Genomic DNA, 22,070 nt, shown 5'->3' with positions numbered 1-22,070 from the left:
GCTCTAGAAACCCCCTGGGCAGATGCCCTCCATGGGTGGAGTGTCCTCTCCGTAAGGGATCATGGGAAAAACCAAAAGAAGAAGTAATCACAAATGATGAGATTGAGGAGGTGTATAATGAGAACTTCAAAAAGTGTGCAAAGGGCTTCCCTGGTGGCGCAGTGGTTGAGAGTCTGCCTGCTAATGCAGGGGACACGGGTTCGAGCCCTGGTTTGGGAAGATCCCACATGCCGCGGAGCAACGGGGCCCGTGAGCCACGACTACTGAGCCTGCGCGTCTGGAGCCTGTGCTCCACAACAAGAGAGGCCGCGATAGTGAGAGGCTCGCGCACTGCGATGAAGAGTGGCCCCCGCTTGCCACAACTAGAGAAAGCCCTCGCACAGAAACGGGGACCCAACACAGCCAAAAATAAATTAATTAATTAATTAATTTTTTTAAAAAAAGTGTGCAAAGATTAAGAAGACTGTGAAAGCAGGAAGCTGGAAGACCTGAGTAGCTGCTCAAACGTTAAGAGAGTCTCTTAGTTGAGGAAAAACGCTGGCTTGAGCATTGTGCTTCCTGAGGATTCAGAAGACTCTTGAGTTGGAAGAGGAAGTTGTTAGAATGCATGAGGTAGACTGTCTCCTTGAAGAAGTTAGCCCACAGGGCTAACTTCCTCTGACATCTTCCATCTTCCCCTGACATCTTCCAAAGGAAGGTTTTATCTCAAGGCTGGTACGATAATCAGGGTGCCACCTGAGAGCTCTCTCCCTCCCCAACTTATTGTCTGACCCACCAGAAATAAGTACGATGAAAGCATGGTGAATACGAGCACATCCCTGTGGTTCACAAAGTGAAGGGACAGGATGACTGAGAAACCCCTCACAGCAGGATCTGAAAGGAACATACCATGGCTGAGCAGGAGGGATTGGAGTTTAAGAGAGCCTCTCACAAATCACTGGCATGTAACTGTGAGAGATCGAAAACCAAGGTACCTTGCAAAGTAACAGAGATTCAAGGAAGATGCTATAAAGTTTAGGAAATATGCAGCAGATATAGAGGAAACAAATTGCTGAGCTCCAGCTACAAGGAAGAGCTAAATATTGCATCGTCATGATGGGTTAGAATGTGTGATCTCCCTCTTGATTGGAACTACTAAAGTTATTTTACCAATAAACAAGTTAAGAAAATGTATTATTATAAAGCCTTCGGAATTATAAGTTGTAAAACAGCAAATAAATTGAATTGTATGTGAAAAAAAATGTTGAATGTTGGTTTTATTCCCTTATATTGCTTCCATATAAGATAGATTTTGACCCAGTGAGGAATTGCTTATTGTTCTTTGAGTACAGTTCCAGGAGTTGATGGTCCGTTGGTACTTGATTCTAATGATTGCTAAAAGCAGTGCTCTCCATGTGAGTGTCCAGCAAGGGAATGGAAATGTTGACTGAAAGGTCAACATTGAGAGTAGAGGAGGCCGTTGAATCCTTAGGCATGACTAAGGAGTGAGAAAGTACTAGCAGAGGGTCAAGGACAGAGTCTTACTTTATAATCAGAGTTACTCAAAGAGGAGTCAATGAGAGGGAAAGGATGACTAGCTTAAGATAGAGAACAGGAGGACAAGTATGCCTAGAGAAGACAGAATTTAAGGAAGAAAGTGATATGGTAGAGAGCAGACAGCTGATTTGAGGGCTGAGAAGAGACTAATGCATTTGTTGCTGCTGACCTTGAAAGAAGACTTGCCGAAGATTGTTGGAGCAAGGTAAGATGGTGATGGGTTGGAAAGAGCAAGTCAGGGGCTTGAAAGTGACAGTCCGTGACTCTGTTGAGAAGTTTATCTGTGAAAGCACCTCTTCCTGTTTTTGACTATAGCCTGCCTCACACATGGGTTTCTGAGTAAGGTATGTGGACAAAACATGCTGTATGTTTTTACCTCTCTGTATAATTTAAGATTTTGGTAGTAACTGGTGGTTTTTTTGCCTCACCGTGCATCAGCCTGATTGGTATTTAGTTGGCAATTATGTGGCTTTTTAAAAGCCCCCATACATAACCCCAATTAATTGTATCTTTAAAACCCATCAGGCTATGAATTTTTTAATGTCAGAAAGCAAGAAAGGGTTAGGAGAAAGCAGCGAGTGAGGATACTTGCGTTTTCAAGAGATGAAAAAGAGAATTAAGCAGGATATCTCTATAATATCAGCTTTTTACTTCATCTCTCAAAATATAGAAGACTGAACTAGGCTAAAAATGAGTAGGTGTAAAGGAAACCCTATTTAAATTTCCATATTTGGATTAATCGCATGCTCATGAGTACAAATTATAATATGAGAAGTGCAAAAAGAGAAATGAGGGAAGAAAGGCCATTTGCTGGTAAATAGGGTTAACAGTAGTAACAAATTGAATATCCCTTTCAGTGATTAAATATATGGTGTTGTGATGGCATATAGAACTGTGTATATAGTCTTCTCAGTGTATTCAATCTTACGTTTATTTCTGTTTAGACACGTATCCTTAGATTCAGTTTCCCTCAGAACCTCAACCTGTCCACGTTCAACTCACCACTCTTTGAAAGATACTCGTGATCTTTAAAATTTGAAGCTAAGCTAGTACTGACCACTAGCCACACGTGGCTATTGAGCACTTGGAATGTTCTAGTCCAAAGTGGTGTGTGCTATAACTGGGATATACACATCAGGTATCAGAGAGTTAGTCTGAGGGGTAAAAAAAAAAAAGAATGTAGACTGTCTTAGTAATAACTTTTTACATTGATTGCATGTTGAAATGATAAAATCGAGGGTATACTGGGTTAAAGAAAGTATATTATAAAATTAATTTTACCCATTTCTTTTTCCTTTTGTAATGTGGCTACTAGAAATTAAAAACTACATATATGGCCCACATTACATTTCCATTGGACAGGGCTGGTCAAAGCTCTTCTGGTGCAGGATTATGTCTCAGTTCTTTTGTATCCTTCATGGAACTGAGTACAGAGGGGTATTCAGAATTACTCAGTGGTAATAGAGATGATCCATTAAAGTTCAACCAAATCATGTTGGGTTTTCTACCCTATTTTGTGATAACTTCTGGGATTAAAGAAACAAAAGACAAAACAGGAGAGACTTGGCTCTTAGGGATCAATTCTTAAGATGGTGCCAATGTCACAAATCGATGGAACAGAACACAGGCTTATGGAAGGAAGGTGTAGAAGGTTTGATTGTTTTCTTCAAAATAGGGACAGACCAAGCCAGTCACAAAAAGACAAATACAGTAGGATTCCACTCATCTGAGGTACCTAGAATAGTCAAATTCATAAAGACAGAAAGTATTGTAGAATGGTGGTTGCCAGGGGATTGGGGGAGAGGGAAATGGGGACTTGTTTTAATGGGTATAGAGTTTCAGTTTTGCAAGATGAAAAGAGTTCTGGAGATTGGTTTCACAACAGTGTGAATGTACTTAACGCTGCTGAACTGTACACTTAAAAATGGTTAAGATGGTAAATTCTATGTTATGTGTATTTTATCACTATTAAAAAGAAAAAGAAAAGCCATTCTAAAAAGTGTTTCATAATGCAATAATCTGTAACTTAAAAAAAAAAAACACTTAATGAGTTAAAATGGATTATCTTAAGGAGACCCTTGCTACCTGAAGGAACCGCTGAATCCAGTCACTTGGGAGCTTGTTAGAAAAGCAGAATCAGTCCCACCCTGGACTTTTCCCATCAGAAACTGCATTTTAACAAGATCCCCAGGTGATTCAGGTACACGTTAAAGCTTGAGAAGCCCTGTTCCAAACATCATTTCTCAAAGTGTGGTCCATGAACCACCTGAATCCGAATCCCTCTGAGGAGGTGTGTTTTCACACCCATCCCAGATCAGGTCCAGGTCTTGGGGCCAGAAGGGGATGGATCTACTGTCTGATCAAGCATCCCAAGGTGACTCTGAAGCACGTTAAAGTTTGAGAACCCCCGACCTGGAAAGATTTAACAACCATTATTTTCATAATTCCATCTTTTAATTGATGTTGGGATAATTATAAATATGAGTAATAAAAGGGCCCATTATTAATAAAATCAAGAATATGAGTAATAAAGCAATAAAAAAGGGGCAACAGAAAAAGCACATGTAACTTAACGAATCTTGGGTGGTTTGGTGAGGAAGGCATGATTCAGAATTTGTGGAATATTGTCATCTGCAGCAACATGGATGAACCTAGAGATTATCATACTAAGTGAAGTAAATCAGACAGAGAAAGACAAATATCATATGATATCAGTTATATGTGGAATCCAAAAAAAAATACAAATGAACTTATTTCCAAAACAGAAAGAGACTCACAGACACAGAAAACAAACTTATGGGTACCAAAGGGGAAAGGCGGTGGGGGGGGGGGGGGAAGGGGTAAATTAGGAGGCTGGGATTAACATATACACATGACTTTGTATAACATAGATAACCAACAAGGACCTAGTGTATAGCTCAGGGAACTATACTCAATATTATGTAATAACCTATAAGGGAAAAGTATGAAAAAGAATATATATATCTGAACTGCTGTGCTGTTCACCTGAGACTTATACAATATTGTAAATCAACTATACTTCAATAAAAAAATGAAAAAGAAAACCAGAAAAAGAATTTGTGGGATACTGTAACACTTTGCTGAAATAGTGAGCATTCCAATAGATTTAGGGCCCAAAGTTGAACCTGGTTCTGTTATTAACTAGACAGAAACCAGATCAGGCCTAAGATTCCTAATCTGTAAAGAGGAATTGAATTCTGTGATCAGTGACTTTTACATTTCTAAGACAAGGTTAAACTTGAAAAGCAAAGAATTTCCTTTATTATTGATATATGTGTGAATATTCTGAAAATTTTTAAAAGAATTTAAATGCCACACATTACACAAATTATTGAAAAAGAGATTTGCTAAGAAAATCTAAAACTAAGCTTTGTCTAGTTATTTTAGATGCCATAGACGAGAAACCCAAGTTAGTAAAGATCTTTTTTAACACAAGTTCTTTTCAGTTGACAGTAATTTCATGGACAGTTTTTGAAGGCCACAATGTTGATATAGATGCAAATAAGTAGGTCCTTATTAAAATTTGTTGCGGAAGCTTCCAATATTTTTAAGTAGGCATTACTTTAAGTTTTAGATTGACAGAAAAATTGAGAGGATAGCCCAGAGAGTTCCCATACACCACCTCGCCCAGTTTCCCCTAATATTAACATCTTACATTAATATGGTACATTCATTACAGTTAATGAACCAATTTTGATACATTATTATTAATAAAGTCTGTCCTTTATTCATACTTTATTTATGTCCTTAGTTTTTACCTAAAGTCCTTTCTCTGTTCCAAGATCCCATCCAGAACACCACATGACATTTACTTGCCAGGTCTTCTCAGCCCCTTCTTGGCCATGATAGTTTCTCATACCTTACTTTTTGATGACCTTGGCAGTTTTGAGGAGTACTGGTCAGGTATTTTGTTAGATGCCCCTCTGTTGCAGTTTTCTCATGCTTAGGCTGGGGTTATGGGTTTTTGGAAGAAAGACTACAAAGGTAAAATGCCCTTTTCATCATATCACATCAAGGGCACCTATTATCAACATGATACGTAACTTTTGTTGACTTTGATCGCATGGCTGGGGTAGTGGTTGTCAGGTTTCTCCACTATAAAGATGCTCTTTTCTCCTCATTGTGTATTGAACTCTTCAAAAGGAAATCACTAGGCATAGCCCACAATTAAGAGCATTATGCCTTACCTCCTCAAGGGCATAGATGATTTGGAATTCTGCACAGGCAGAATTTGCCTCTTTCCACCCATTTATTTATTCAGTTATTTTGACTCATAAATAAATATTTTCTATTTTGTGTTATAATCTAATACTACTTTATTAATTATATATATATATATATATATATATATATATATTATTGCTCAAATTGTTCCAGTTTTGGCCTTTGGGAGCTCATTCATTTAGCTCCTGTGCTTATTTGAAATACCCTCTTTTATTTTTTTCTCCGCAAGATGCTCCAACTCATCTTGTATATTTTATGCCCCAAGCCTAGAATCCATTATTCCTCTAAGGAGCTCTGGTTCCTTTTATTGGAGAATAATATTAAAATCTGGGATCTGGGCGTCAGGTGTGCTCATTGCTACTGGAACATCTTTGCTTTTAAGTCCTCTCAACTGACAGAGTGAGGCGTTATATTTGTGTACGGTCCTCCTCGTATGAATATTTCTTTAGCTAACCATCTGTATCTATATTAAGCTAAATATCAGTTCATCCTGATGTCTCCAACTCTAATCTATTATTAAACGGATCCTTCTTCCTCCTCCCCTTGCTCATCTGTAAATTCTCACTCCAACAGTGGGAAACCTGGTCCCACCATCCACCTTCTATTTACACAATTGTTCAATTGTGCACTTGCTGAGCAGTATCAGAATTGTTAACTCATACCTTTGTGAGGCTTTTAAAAAGCTGCAAAATTGCTAACAAATGTTTATTTTATTCTTGTCTTCTTAACATATGTCCTTTGCACTGTTTTCATCATCTTAAGACCAGTGTTATTCAGAGCCTGGGTCAAACACTATTTCTATCTAGGACAAGCTGCCGTTTGTGTATGTACGTGAGACGGGGCTCCGTTCACTTGAAAAAATTAGAGGATTTAGGGGAAACTTTCAGTTTTCTCTTCTTTTGCCTTTTTCTTATCTTGATTCGTGTAATTTCTGCCATCTGGCGAACAGTTCTGATCTGAAGACTGCCATCTGTCAGTTCTCACTGCTATCTGGTGATAGTTACTGTGAAATGTTGGTGATAGCAACAGTCACGGTTTTTGTTGTTGTTTTTTTAATTGAAGTATAGTTGATTTACAATGTTGTGTTAGTTTCAGGTGTACAGCACAATGATTCAGTTATACATATGTGTGTGTGTGTATATATATATATATGCACATATATATGTATTCATTGGTTATCTATTTCATATATAGTAGTGTGTATATGTTAATCCCAACCTACTAATTTATCCCTCCTCCTGCTTTCCCCTTTGGTAACCATAAGTTTGTTTTCTATGTCTGTTGGCGTATTTCTGTTTTGCAAATAAGTTCATTTGTACATTTTTTTTAGATTCCACATATAAGCGATATCATATGGTGTTTGTCTTTCTCTGTCTGGCTTATTTCACTTAGTCTGGTAATCTCTAGGTCCATCCATGTTGCTGCAAATGGCATTATTTCCTTCTTTTTTATGGTTGAGTAATATTCCATTATATATATATATATATATATATATATATATATATACACACATATATATATATATATATATACACACACACACACACACACATCTTCTTTATCCATTCATTTGTTGATGGACATTTAGGTTGCTTCCGTGTCTTGGCTATTGTAAATAGTGCTGCTATGAACTTTGGGGTGCATGTATCTTTTCAAATGGGTAATTCGCCCTTGTCCCACATCCTCTTTGAGAACCCAGTAACTACCCATTCTCTGAAGCAAAAACCGTAACAGTTCTATCCCATGAAAAGTTTGTTGAAAAGTATTTTGGGTGCTTCTGTAACTATTCTTTCCATCTCTTGAACACAAATACCTTCCAGAAAAATGTCCCAGCCTATTTGTTAACATGTGAAAGTTACAAAATATCAATATGTAATGAGCAAATTCAATAAAAATGTTAGCAGAGGAAGAGTCTGACATGGTAAAATTAAAAATCGCCTGAGTGAATGCTTGTTTACAGTTCTCACTTTGATGTGCATGGATGCAGTAGTGTAGATTACTAAACACATGAATCTGGAATGTTCTACTCATCTGCACATGCCGGGGGAAAGATTAGGAGAGTCTTGCCCAATCGTTTTCTGCCGTCTTCAGTATAAAGCATCTTCTAGCTCCTGGAATGGAACCAGTTAGATCCTTGACACTTTTTCTCTTATGCCCCTCAGTTAATCCTTTAGATTCTATCTTCACACTGTATCCAGACTCTTACCACTGCCCACCATCTCTACTGCCATCATCCTGGTCCAAGCCATTGTCATCTCCCACCTGGATCATTGCCACAGCTCACTACCTGGTCTTCCTCCTTCCAATCCGGCCCCCTTGGGCAAGAATAAGTCGCTTAGAAAACCACGCCAGAGTCTTCCAGGGCTCCTCAGAGTACTGGCCAGAGTGTGGGCCATGTTTAAGGCCCCATGCAGTCTGCTCCCACTCAGCGACCTCCTCTCTGTCATTCATCTGTGACGACACTGGTCCCCTTGCTATTTCTGTAAACCCTCCAGGCAGGCTCCTGCCTCAGGGCCTTTGTACTTGTCCCTCCCTCTGAGATCTGGTTGGTTTGTTACCTCACTTCCTCAGGTCTTCACTCACGTGTCGTATTTTTAGTGAGGCTTTCCCTGAACACCATTTAAAATTTTACCCACTCCTCCACCAAAGCCTCTATCCCTTCATCTGCCTTATCTCCGGAATGTTCATTACCGTCTGACATTCTCTTTTACTTTTTTGCTTTATCTTTCCCCACCAGAATCCCATTTAGTTTCATCTCTTTAGTCAACTGCTGTATTCCCAGCACTAAGGAAAAATAGAAGGTATGCCGTGAAGAGTTAGTGCAGGAAGGACGGGGAGCACCGGAGGGGGTTCAGGAAACGCCCTCACAGCCAGGGCGCGTGAGTCCGGTGTGAAAGGTGAAAGCACTGATCGCTCGGATTCCCTACTTCTCCAGTCCTAGGGATTCCACCCCACCCTAGTGACCACTGTTTTTTCCTCTCACATCATAAGCAATACTCAAATGTAATACCATTTATCTATAGAACTATAACTTGGTAGAGATGGCGTAATGAAAATAAAACCCCATTGCCTTCAGTAGCTATTACTGTTCTAAGTAACTATAATTAGTATTAATATGAGAAGCCTTAGTGGTTGATGACATACTGGGGAAAAGGTATTAGTAATAATACTAATAAAATAATTTATTGAGCACCTTTGCTGTGGGCACTGAGTTGAGTGCTTTATGAATATTAACTCATACTCCCAACTCCACCATTTACTACATGTGTGAGCTGGGCTGATTATGTAACATCTTAGTCTCACCTTCTTCTCTTATAAAGTGAGATCATTGTAGCTGCTTCGGTGTGTGGTTCTGAGTGTGATGTGAGATGATGTCCAGGAAGCATTTAGGCCAGTGCTGGGCACAGGGTCCAGAATTACTGGAACTATTGACATCTTACCTTTGAGAGCCAGGTCTGGGCCACATCTCATCTCTCATAGAAGAGTATAGCACAAGGAAGGACACTAAGGCTTTGCCATTTTTCAGGAATTCCATCGCTAGAATGTTCTCCCGCCCCCTTTCCCTTAACTCTTGAGAGAAAAGGAAGAGAGGTTACACCTTGGGCCAAAATACAAAGACTTCAGATGTTTCTAGCCAACACCATTTTAGTCTTTGTGAATTCATAGAAACACAGTTTATTCATCTGAGCTCTCTGTGTCTTGAAGAACATATGTGTGGTTCTGGAATCTTTTTTAATCAATCTGTTCAATCCCACTCTGACTCTCAAAAACTTAGCAGCCTCAGTTTTGAGAAATTCTGTTCTTTCCTCTGATATCCTTTCCCCCCTTTTCTCCCTGTGCCATGGATTCACAGTCTCTTTGGTTTTTTTTTTTTTTTTTTTTCCATTTCTTTTTATGGCTGAGTAATATTCCATTGTATATATGTGCCACATCTTCTTTATCCATTCATCTGTCGATGGACAGATGCTAATAAACTAAATACTAAACTACGATAAACATAAAACCAGAAACAAATTCGATTCAGAAAGCAAACCCCTAGTCTACAGTTGCTCCCAAAATCCACTGCCTCAAAGTCTCTTTGGTTTTAAATTTTATTTATTTATCTATTTATTTATTTTTGGCTGTGCTGGGTCTTCGGTTCGCGCGAGGGCTCTCTCCAGTTGCGGCAAGTGGGGGCCACTCTTCATTGCGGTGCGGGGACCGCTCTTCATCGCGGTGCGGGGACCGCTCTTCATCGCGGTGCGCGGGCCTTTCACTATCGCGGCCCCTCCCGCTGCGGGGCACAGGCTCCAGACGCGCAGGCTCAGCAGCTGTGGCTCACGGGCCCAGCTGCTCCGCGGCATGTGGGATCCTCCCAGACCAGGGCTCGAACCCGTGTCTCCTGCATTAGCAGGCAGACTCTCAACCACTGCGCCACCAGGGAAACCCTCTTTGGTTTTAGTTGTAATACTTTCTCACTCTATTCTATCTTCTTCCTGGAATCATCCGTCTTTTGAAAAGGAACATAAAGAAATTGAAAAATACATTCCTATCTTCAAATTTCATAGTACTTGCCTGTTTAATATTCATTTCCAATTCTTCTTTTTGAACAGAATTCCAGATCTTTTTTTATTCATGGTGACAATGTGCTCAGCCAAAAATACTTTTTGCAGATTCCCTTGCAGCTTAGTGTGCCAGATAACATAGCTATGGTATATAGGATGTTCCTCCCATGTAAGACAGCAAAGCTTTAATAGGGAAAAAAAAACAAACAAAAAACCTTCATCCCTTGGCCTTTTCTTCCTGTTCCTGTCTGCAACTTGGATATGAAGTCTTAAGATTCTGTGGCTATTTTGTGACCATAAGACATCATGACAAATGCCAACATGCTAAGGACAGCAGTGCAGAAAGATAGGAATAACCTAGTCCCTGAGGGCATCATTGAACATCTGCAGTAGCTTCAGCCTCAATACCAGACTTCTTATGGGAGAGAAATAATCCCATTGTGTTTTTAAGCCACTGTTTGTCATGCATTCTCTTCTGTGTTTATCCTGTGTTCTATTATGTGCAGTGGAATGCATTTTCAGCTGTTTCACATGACTTGCTAGCTAATTTAAATCCAGTTTTATTGTCAAACTGACCACATGGTGGATCACAACATTGAAGTATTTTGTAGTCCAAAAGTGAATCTACTTTTATAAAAGCCAAAGGGAATTAGCCAAATAACCCATTTCGAACAGACTTTAAATGGCAGCAAGTTGAGTTACCACACTTGGATGGAGAATCCAGAGATTCAGATTTTCAGGCCATTTCCACCGCCAGCTGGCTCTGTGGGCAGGCCACTTGACCTGGATTATTTTCCTCCCATCTGCAAAATGAGGTAATTTGAGTAAGCCAATCCTCTCAAAGACCACCAAAGAGCCAGTGGATTGATGCCTGCAGAGTCCCAGCTGAATTTGGCATTATTGTTTACCTTGCCAAGACTTTTTAGCTAAGAAGCCAAGCACAGATCTTGTTCCTTAGCTGTGAAAATTCCCTTTCAATTGCAGTGTGTGTAATATAAATTGTGAATTTTTAAAACAAGAAACCAGGTTGCATGATTATCAGTAAATATGCACAGTGTACACTGAATTGAACCACTAGGATTAAATGGTGCCAAATTTCTAAAGTTCAGCATTAGCCGAAACATTATGATACTTAATTATCTCATTATGATACTTAATTTATTTTGGTCTCTTTCACTTGAATTCTGTTAAAATTTTTTTTTAACCTGAGGATCAAACCAAATAAACAGAAGGTTTGTTTTAAAAATTAAAGTATGCATTGTTCTATATGGAAACTCCAGGTATATATACTATCAGTTTTTTTTAAGTAAAAAACTATTTTTTAGAGCAATTTTAGGTTCACAGCAAAATTGAGTGGAAAGTACAGAGAGTTCCCACATAATCCCCTGTCATATCATAGGTTTTTTTTTTTTAACATCTTTATTGGAGTACAATTGCTTTACAATGGTGTGTTAGTTTCTGCTTTATAACAAAGTGAATCAGTTATACATATACATATGTTCCCATATCTCTTCCCTCTTGCGTCTCCCTCCCTCCCACATATCGTAGGTTTTTAAGAATAATGCTTTTAGAATTAAAAAGAGAGGAAACAGGGGCTTCCCTGGTGGCGCAGTGGTTGAGAGTCTGCCTGCCAATGCAGGGGACACGGGTTCGAGCCCTGGTCTGGGAAGATCCCACATGCCGTGGAGCGGCTGGGCCCGTGAGCCACAATTACTGAGCCTGCGCGTCTGGAGCCTGTGCTCCGCGACAAGAGAGGCCGCGATAGTGAGAGGCCTGCGCACTGCGATGAAGAGTGGTCCCCACTTGCCACAATTGGAGAAAGCCCTCGCACAGAAACGAAGACCCAAGACAGCCATAAATAAATAAATAAATAAATAAAATTTAAAAAATATATATGGAAAGTGAAAAAGGCAGATGTTTAAAATAAAGAGAGGAAACATAAACCATGTTAAACTAAACCCGTTTCTGAAAAAGGATTTGTTATATTTTTACTAATTCTCTTTAATTCCTTATTAAAATTTTTTTAACAGATTTTTGTGGTTTAATTACTTTAAAATTTCTGATGTGTAACATTCTAGTATGTTTCATCAGTTGCGAAAGTAATATAAGCAAGGTTGTAAAATCCAGTCTTTGCTGAATTTTATTTTGATGTTAGAGTACAATGAGTTTTCTATTTTGCCATTAGTCCCGAGGGCCTATTAAATAACCAGTATTAGTCCTTTAAAAAAACAATCTCATTTGAGGGACATACATTTCTTGGCTTATGTGCAATATTAGAAACCTAAGAGCATCTTTACACTACAAAATGAAGTGTCATTTTCCAAATTAAAAAAAATTCAAATATCCTTTTATAAATTAATGCTGTACGTGTCCTTTTGATGAACATTAGATTTTACCAAGATAAGTATCTTTCAGTGACTTTGACTTTGCATTAAAATCTACTCCTCAGCAGATTGGCCTAAGGTCAAGTAAAACAAGACACTTTGTTGTCTGGCAGCTTTTACCCAGTTTATGCTGCAAGAACTATTTCAGGACAAAGTTGGGAGTATCCGATATCTTCTCCTGATTGTCTCATAAACTGATTTAATAGCTTTGGGCCAGACATTGACTCTTTCCAGATAACTACTTGTAAAATAGAAAAACATTGCTTAGTATTTCGGACATTTGTAAATATGCCAGTATGGCTTGACAGACCAGAGCTAATAAATCAGGCAAGCATCTTCAGGCCACTGGTCACTTCTGGCCTCCTGTGGCCTTGAAAATTGGGATGCCTCAGATATAAAGTATTCTTGCTATGGTTGATTGCCTGCCCTGAGAACCCGTGAAGAGTCCACTTGGAGAAAGGTATATTGGTTTTGGATGAGGATTTTTTTTTCCATTCTCCCAACTCATCTGGGTTTTAGTTTGGTTTTTTTTGTTTGTTTGTTTTATTCTTTTGTTTTACAGTATTCTACGTAAAAGCAAAAGAAAAATGTGACATCACTTACATTATGTCATTTCTTTCCATATAATTTATATCTTAATGTTTATCTCTGGGGCTAGGTTCTAATCTCCTGAAGGTAGGCGGCCTTAGACATGTTTCTGGGAAATGAGATGTATATTGTAAGAGGTCCATCACACAGCTGTTGCGGAGCTGAGATGCAGTGATGCACATAGAGAGCTAGCCACTCCATGGACTCAAGGGTTCCTTCCCCACCAAGTACCAACTGCTCACAGCCCTTGGGAGCACCGTGTCTCATTACTTCTTGCATTCTCTGTGACTCACGATACGATGCTGTGGGCACCATCGATTGTTTCAAAGGTTTGAGGAATGACAAGATGACGCTGTTTATCCCCTGTGATTTGCTTAGATTTTGATCTAAATATTATTTATTTATTTATTTATTTATGGCTGTGTTGGGTCTTCGTTTCTGTGTGAGGGCTTTCTCTAGTTGTGGCAAGCGGGGCCACTCTTCATCGCGGTGCGCGGGCCTCTCATTATCGCGGCCTCTCTTGTTGCGGAGCACAGGCTCCAGACGCGCAGGCTCAGTAATTGTGGCTCACGGGCCTAGTTGCTCCATGGCATGTGGGATCTTCCCAGACCAGGGCTCGAACCCGTGTCCCCTGCATTGGCAGGCAGATTCTCAACCACTGCGCCACCAGGGAAGCCCTAAATATTATTTATTAAAATAAATACTTAAGTATCATGAGACGTGCATGTTTGAGCTAGAAACAGACTAAAATTTAAGCGCCTTTATAGAAAGAGAGTTTTAAAGAACTCTTTTAGGGAATTCCCCAGTGGTCCAGTGGTTAGGACTCTGCACTTTCACTGCCAAGGGCCCGGGTTCAATCCCTGGTCGGAACTAAGATCCCACAAGCCCCTTTTATATAAAGTGAATGGAAAGTTTTTTTCTTCCCCTTCTTAGGACATTTATCTCTTTATGTAGCATTTCAAAAAATTTCATGTAATGGACTATGAAAGTAAAAAAATTGTTCTTATCTTTGCTGATATGTGGACAACTTGTATTCCTTGCTCATTTGTAGTCGTTGCTTTAAATCTCTTCTTGCATGTCTTGCTTGAAGGATTGCAGTACCTTACTCAGTGGTCTCCCTGCTTTCATGGTCTCACAACGCTAGTCCATCCTTCACTTGATTAAAGAGTTCACCTGAAAATCAAACGTGAGCACATCATTCTTGTTTAAAATATCCTTTGGCCTATGTTGCATCCAAAATGGCATCTAAAACCTTTTAGACTCTAAAACTGGAGTCCACCATATTTCTCCAGTCTTATTTATTTCTGGACATTTTTTCCCACTTACCATGTGTTCCAGCCACAGTGAACTTCTGCCTCTTTTACAGATATGCTTTGTCCTTTATTCTTTCTTTGTACAGAAAGTTTCCTTTTGCCATCCTTCCAACCATCCATCCATCCAATATGGTCATGTTTGCCAGCACTGGACCATGGATTGGGAATAGGATGTTAAACAGGATAGATACTGTCCTTACATCGTGCAACTTCCCATTCATTACCTACACGTCACACTCCTGCTCATCCATTTAGACTCACCTCTAATGTTATTTCTATTTTGAGGTCTTTCCCAGGGCACCCAAGCAGATATGTTCACTATGTTGGCCCATAACTTTATCTCTATTACAGCATTTAATTTCTTCATTCATCAAGACATTTATTGCCTACTGTGTGCAAAATCTATGCTGAAAGCTGGGGATACTGTAGTGAACAAAGCAAATAAAAATTAAGCCCACAGCTTATACATTATGTTGTAATTATCCAACTTTCACCCTTAGGAGAATGTGAATTCTTATAGGACTTTATGTGTCAATAATATCTTTATATCTGAAGTACCAGCAATGCTAAAAATAGTTTGCATGATATACAATTTAAAAAATATATATATAGCAAAAGTCTAAGGAGTTTTCATAATTTAATTGAATTAATCTCTCTGTGTATGTGTATATATGTGTATTGTATATAAACATATAACACACATATGTGTATTTGCTTCAGATATTTTTTTAAGAAGTAACATTGTATAGATCTAGTTGAATTTCTCTGTTTTCCTCTGTGATTCCATACACTTGAAAAGTAACCATTACTTTAATTAAATTTCTTGATAACCAAAAAAATAAAAACACTAAGCATATATTAAAAATAATAATAATACACATATGTGTATATATAGATTTTGTTTGTTTAGGAAGTAGAAAAATGCTAAATTTTCTATTAGTTTACAAAGAGATTAAAATGTCCAAGAAAGAGGAGTGGACAATTATTTATTTTGATTCTTCTCAATGATTGCCTAGGCAGTGTCAATCTGTCATTTTTTAATCCTTGTTGCAATTGAATGGCAATTTTTTGTATGATTAATTTGCAGTCAGAGATTCATACTAGTTAAGTTAAGATTTCACTTAAGACACGTAGGAAGTATTTTAACCATCAAGGTAATGTGGCAAGGAACTTGGCTGGTTAAGGAAGCAGGACTCAACATTCTAAAGGTACTAGCCTTTCCTGGATTGATTACTTCATCATTCTAAAAGCTGTATAACCTCTCTGAAGTTCTTTCAGCCCATCTTTCCTTGTTACTGTCACTGGGATAAGACCCTTGGGATGCAGATGGGATGACACGAAGCTGTTTTCCTTTCTTGCAGTGGGTGAGTTTGTAAGCGATGCCCTCCTCGTTCCCGACAAGTGCAAATTCTTACACCAGGAGAGGATGGATGTTTGTGAAACCCACCTTCACTGGCACACTGTTGCCAAAGAGGTACCAACCCATTCATTCTTTCTACTTTTAAAGTGAAGACTTCCTAGGAACTATGCACAGTGACATTTTAGAGGGTATTTGGAGGCAACAGTGGTGTTGATAAATATGGTTTTTTAATTATTATTGTTATAAAAGACTTCATGAATATTTTAAGAGGATATCTTGAGGCAACAGCTGTGTTGATAAATAAGTTATTATTATTTAAAAAACCATCCAGGCGTACTTTATATTTAGTTAGATTTATTATGTCTATGCCATGTTTTATAATTTAGAAACTACAACTTTATACTCCCTATAAACCTTAAAATATACCTTTAAAAATTTTTTAAATTTATCTCCTGTTTTCTTTTGTCATATACCAAGTTTTTATAATTTAACCTTCTTCTCTATTATCTGTTGGGGAATACAGTGGTAGAACAATAGCTTGTCCTGTACCAACCTGAAAGCTACAGTTAGGAAGCTCACTTTCTAAGTTGTGCCACCCAATTTTGCGTTCACCATGCCGTGCTGCCACCTTCACTGATGCATAGCAGATGAGTCTACGGCACCAATTCTAAGCTTTGCTAACCCCTGCTTTTGACAAAGCTGATAAGAGACATAAAAAAATTAGCATAAAATGTCACCTTTTTTTTGGGGGGGGGACCGTGCCACATGGCTGGTGGGATTTTAGTTCCCCCACCAGGAATCAAACCCGGGCCCTCAGCAGTGGAAGTGCAGAGTCCTAACCACTGGACCGCCAGGGAATTCCCCAAATGTCACTTTTTGATATTACTACCTTCAAAACTGCTTTGTCCCTTTGATATATTATGAGGTTTTTCTAGTAATTTTGTATAGCTTTTTTGTAATGCAATCAGTCTCCTAGAATTAGCCTACTTTATCTAGCTCAGTGGTTCTCGAATGGGGTCAGTGTTACTCCACATCCCTTCCCAGAAACATGAGCCAATGTCTGGAGACATTGTTGCCTTAAGGGGTGGTACTACTGGCATTGGTGGCCAGAGGCCAGAGCTTCTGCTAAACATTCTTCAGTGAACAGGACAGCTTTTCCTCTCCCCTTGCCCTGAAGAATGATCTGGTCCAAAATGTCAATGATACTGAGGTTGAAAAACCCTGATCTACGTTCATTTAAACATTGCGTCATAGCCTTAACGCTATTAGGCAGAAAACACCACTTAAGATTCAGCATTAATTTTGCCTTTTTTAAAATAATATGTTTTAATTTACTGGCAAATGACATTGTCTTTATATAAAAATGTTTAAGAGCAGATATTAAGAAAACAAACTAGATAATTTAAAGCCCAGTACCCATCTGATAACCTCATTTTTCATTTCTTCTTGAGTTTAAAAAAATTTTTTTTTTCGTTGCTAAGAAACAAAATGACTCTAATTCCTATGAGGTCAAAATACACTCTGTAAAATTTCATTGTTTACCTATGTGTGTTGAATTATCCTCTGTCACCGCTGGATGCTTTCAAAGCTTTATGTTAATCTAAATGTGTGGGAATTTAGCAAATCCCAGGAAAGCAAAAGGATATTGAAGGAGAAATCTCTACTGACTTTAAGTTCTGATTCATAGCAGAGGATAATTTCTTCTCTTCCCAGGATTGTTATTTTGGAAGTGAGCCAAGAGAGTTAGAATTTCTAGAATACGATAGGTCTGAGTGAGAGAGGCTTCCATACCTAAGGGAGGTAGAAGTGAGTTGGGGGTATATACGTGAAACTATCACTACTTCCCGATATGCTAATGAAGCCAGAAAGCACTGATTCTCTGATAACTATTCACAGTGCAACCTCTTCTACATCTTAGCTCCCAATTAGTTTCTATCCCTATTTTTTAATTAATTTCTGTAGTATAACAACATATCCTTATTAAATAAGTAACAAAGTTAAACATTAAGGGTACCAAAAAAGCCTGTGCTAAAGAAACTCTGTTGTAAATCCCCTCAAAAAGCAAATGATTCTTTCCATTGTGAAATTGGTTCTTGATCTACTGGGCCTGTGTGTTGTTATAATTGCGATTTTCTTACAATGAAGCACATCTATTCCAGTACTCTCACTGTTTTCTCCTTACCTTTTGTAGACCTGTAGTGAGAAGAGTACCAACTTGCATGAGTATGGCATGCTGCTGCCCTGTGGAATTGACAAGTTCAGAGGGGTGGAGTTTGTTTGTTGCCCACTGGCTGACGAAAGTGACAGTATTGACTCAGCAGACGCAGAGGAGGATGACTCGGACGTCTGGTGGGGTGGAGCAGATACAGACTATGCAGATGGGAGGTAAGGTGGCCTTTATGTTTGGTCTTTTGTAGGTGCCAGAACATCTAGCATATAGTTTCGTTTCTTCTATAAATCTGTCTTTCTGTTTCTCATTTAAATAATCTCTGCCCACTCCTATCAGATTTCGGTTTTATGGAAAAAAATCTAACCATGAGGTTCTGTTCTGCTTATGGCCTACCATTTAATTTTAGTATAATTGATCAGCCATCACTGAGTTAATTTTAACTATTTTATTTTAATCTCAAGAGTTGGGATCAAAATTCCACTGATATTCTAATAGGTCACTGGCAGTACTACAGAGAATTGAGATCTGGGTGAGGGACATAGCATTTTGTTTCGGTCTGTAATTTAGAAATTTGCAGGGGGGATTTAGGGATCATTTCATCACTCATTAACTAAATCTGAATTTTTGTTAAGAAAGGTTTGGTTTTGTTTCTGTTATTGTGGGGTTTTGTTTTTTGTTTTTGTGGGGTTTTTGTGTTTTGTCAACTTTTCCTATACAAATGAACTCAGAGGCAAACTTAAACATTTGCTAAAGTTCTTTAACTGGGAGGGACCTTCAAGATGACAGAGGAGTAAGACGTGGAGATCACCTTCCTCCCCACAAATACATCAGAAATACATCTACATGTGGAACAACTCCTAGAGAACACCTACTGAACGCTGGCAGAAGACCTCAGACCTCCCAAAAGGCAAGAAACTCCCCACGTACCTGGGTAGGGCAAAAGAAAAAAGAAAAAACAGAGACAAAAGAATAGGGGCAGGACCTACACCTCGGGGAGGGAGCTGTGAAGGAGGAAAGGTTTCCACACACTAGGAAGCCCCTTCACTGTTGGAGACAGGGGGTGGGTGGTGGGGTGGGGGTAAGCCACGGAGCCACGAAGGAGAGCGCAGCCACAGGGGTGTGGAGGGCAAAGCGGAGAGATTCCCGCACAGAGGATCGGTGCCGACCAGCACTCACCAGCCCGAGAGGCTTGTCTGCTCACCCGCCGGGGTGGGCGGGGGCTGGGAGCTGAGGCTCGGGCTTCGGAGGGCGGATCCCAGGGAGAGGACTGGGGTTGGCTGCATGAACACAGCCTGAAGGGGGCGAGTGCACCACAGCTAGCCGGGAGGGAGCCCAGGAAAAAGTCTGGAACTGCCTAAGAGGCAAGAGACCATTATTTCGGGGTGCGTGAGGAGAGGGGATTCAGAGCACCGCCTAAACGAGCTCCACAGACGGGCACAAGCCACAGCTATCAGTGTGGACACCAGAAACGGGCATGAGACGCTAAGGCTGCTGCTGCCGCCACCAAGAAGCCTGTGTGCAAGCACAGCTCACTATCCACACCTCCCCTCCTGGGAGCCTGTGCAGCCCGCCACTGCCAGGGTCCCATGATCCAGGGACAACTTCCCCAGGAGAACACACGGCACGCCTCGGGCTGGTGCAACGTCACGCCGGCCTCTGCCGCTAAAGGCTCGCCCTGCATTCCGTACCCCTCCCTCCCCCTGGCCTGAGTGAGCCAGACCCACTAATCTGCTCCTGTAACCCCATCCTGTCTGGGCAGAGAACAGACGCCCTCAGGTGACCTACACACAGAGGCAGGGCCAATTCCAAAGCTGAACCCCAGGAGCTGTGTGAACAAAGAAGACAAAGGGAAATCTCTCCCAGCAGCCTCAGGAGCAGCGGATTAAATCTCCACAATCAAATTGATGTACCCTGCATCTGTGGAATACCTGAATAGACAACGAATCATCCCAAGACTGAGGCAGTGGACTTTGGGAGCAACTATAAACGGGATTTACTTTCTGCATCTAATTTGTTTCTGGTTTTATGTTTATCTTAGTTTAGCATTTAGAGCTCATTATCACTGGTAGATTTGTCTATTGATTTGGTTGCCCTCTTCCTTTTTATTTTATACATATATTTTTTTTTCCTTTTTCTCTTTGCGAGCGTGTATGTGTATGCTTTTTGGTATGATCTTGTCTGTATACCTTTGCTTTTACCATTTGTCCTAGGATTCTGTCTGTCCGTTTTCTTTTTTTTTTTTTTTTAAGTATAGTTTTTAGCCCTTGTTATCATTGGTGGATTTGTTTCTTAGTTTGGTTGCTCTCTTCTTTCTTACCTGTTTTTTTAATTTTAATAATTTTTTTTATTTTTTATTTTAAGAACTTTATTTACTTTATTTTACTTTTTTCTTTCTTTCGTATTCTTTTTTCTCCCTTTTCTTCTGAGCCATGTGACTGACAGGGTCTTGGTGCTCTGACTGGGTTTCAGGCCTGAGCCTCTGAGGTGGGAGAGGCGAGTTCAGGACATTGGTCCACCAGAGACCTCCTGGCTGCACATAATATCAAACAGTGAGACCTCTCTCAGATATCTCCATCTCAGTGCTAAGACCCAGCTCCACTCAATGACCAGCAAGCTACAGTGCTCAACACCCTATGGCAAACAACTAGCAAGACAGAACACAACCCCACCCATTAGCAGAGAGGCTGCCTAAAATTATAATAAGGTCACAGACATCCCAAAACATACCACCGGATGCCATTCTGCCTGCCAGAAAGACACTATCCAGCCTCATCCACCAGAACACAGGCACCAGTCCCCTCCACCAGAAAGACAACACAACCCAATGAATCAACCTTACACACTGGGGGCAGACACCAAAAACAACGGGAACTACGAACCTGCAGTCTGCAAAAAGGAGACCCCGAACAAAGTAAGTTAAGCAAAATGAGAAGACCGAGAAATACACAGCAGATGAAGGAGCAAGGTAAAAATCCACCAGACCAAAAAATGAAGAGGAAATAGGCAGCCTACCTGAAAAAGAATTCAGAGTAATGATAGTAAATATGATCCAAAATCCAGGAAACAGAATGGAGAAAATACAAGAACATTTAACAAGGACCTAGAAGAACTAAAGACCAAACAAACAATCATGAACAACACAATAAATGAAACTAAAAATTCTCTAGAAGGAATCAATAGCAGAAAAACAGACAGAAAACGGATAAGTGACCTGGAGATAAAATAGTGGAAATAACTACTGCAGAGCAGAATAAAGAAAAAAGAATGAAAAGACTTGAGGACAGTCTCAGAGACCTCTGGGACAACATTAAATGCACCAACATTCGAATTATAGGTGTCCCAGAAGAAGAGAAAAAGAAAGGAACTGAGAAAATACTTGAAGAGATTATAGTTGAAAACTTCTCTCATATGGGAAAGTAAATAGTCAAGTCCAGGAAGTGCAGAGATTCCCATACAGGATAAATCCAAGGAGAAACACCAAGACACATATTAATCAAACTATCAAAAATTAAATACAAAGAAAAAATATTAAAAGCAGCAAGGGAAAAGCAACAAATAACATACAAGGGAATCCCCATAAGGTTAACAGCTGATCTTTCAGCAGAAACTGCAAACCAGAAGGGAGTGGCAGGACATATTTAAAGTAATGAAAGGGAAAAACCTACAACCAAGATTATCTATCCAGCAAGGATCTCATTCAGATTCGACAGAGAAATTAAAACTTTTACAGACAAGCAAAAGCTAAGAGAATTCAGCACCACCAAACCTGCTTTACAACAAATGCTAAAGGAACTTCTCTAGGCAGGAAATACAAGAGAAGGAAAAGCCCTACAATAATAAACCCAAAACAATTAAGAAAATGGTAATAGGAACATACATAGCGATAATTACCTTAAATGTAAATGGATTAAATGCTCCAACCAAAAGACA

The 22,070-nt window shown here is 39.6% G+C and overlaps 1 protein-coding gene across 7 annotated transcripts in view; it reads left to right on the top strand.

Annotated features, from left to right (window-relative positions):
- The window catches only part of APP (amyloid beta precursor protein), a 277,465-nt gene that overhangs the window by 96,640 nt on the left and 158,755 nt on the right, over positions 1-22,070 (top strand). For all 7 annotated transcript variants that reach the window (XM_057545417.1, XM_057545416.1, XM_057545415.1 and 4 more), the window contains exons 4-5: positions 15,972-16,084; positions 18,162-18,355. In XM_057545417.1, coding sequence (XP_057401400.1) covers positions 15,972-16,084; positions 18,162-18,355 — 307 coding nt within the window. The remainder of the gene's footprint in view (positions 1-15,971; positions 16,085-18,161; positions 18,356-22,070) is intronic.

The sequence above is a fragment of the Balaenoptera acutorostrata genome, chromosome 4, assembly GCF_949987535.1.
Source record: "Balaenoptera acutorostrata chromosome 4, mBalAcu1.1, whole genome shotgun sequence".
NCBI classification, from domain to species: domain Eukaryota; kingdom Metazoa; phylum Chordata; class Mammalia; order Artiodactyla; family Balaenopteridae; genus Balaenoptera; species Balaenoptera acutorostrata.
Note: the sequence above shows the minus strand (reverse complement) of the source record. Positions and strands in the feature narration are given on the sequence as shown.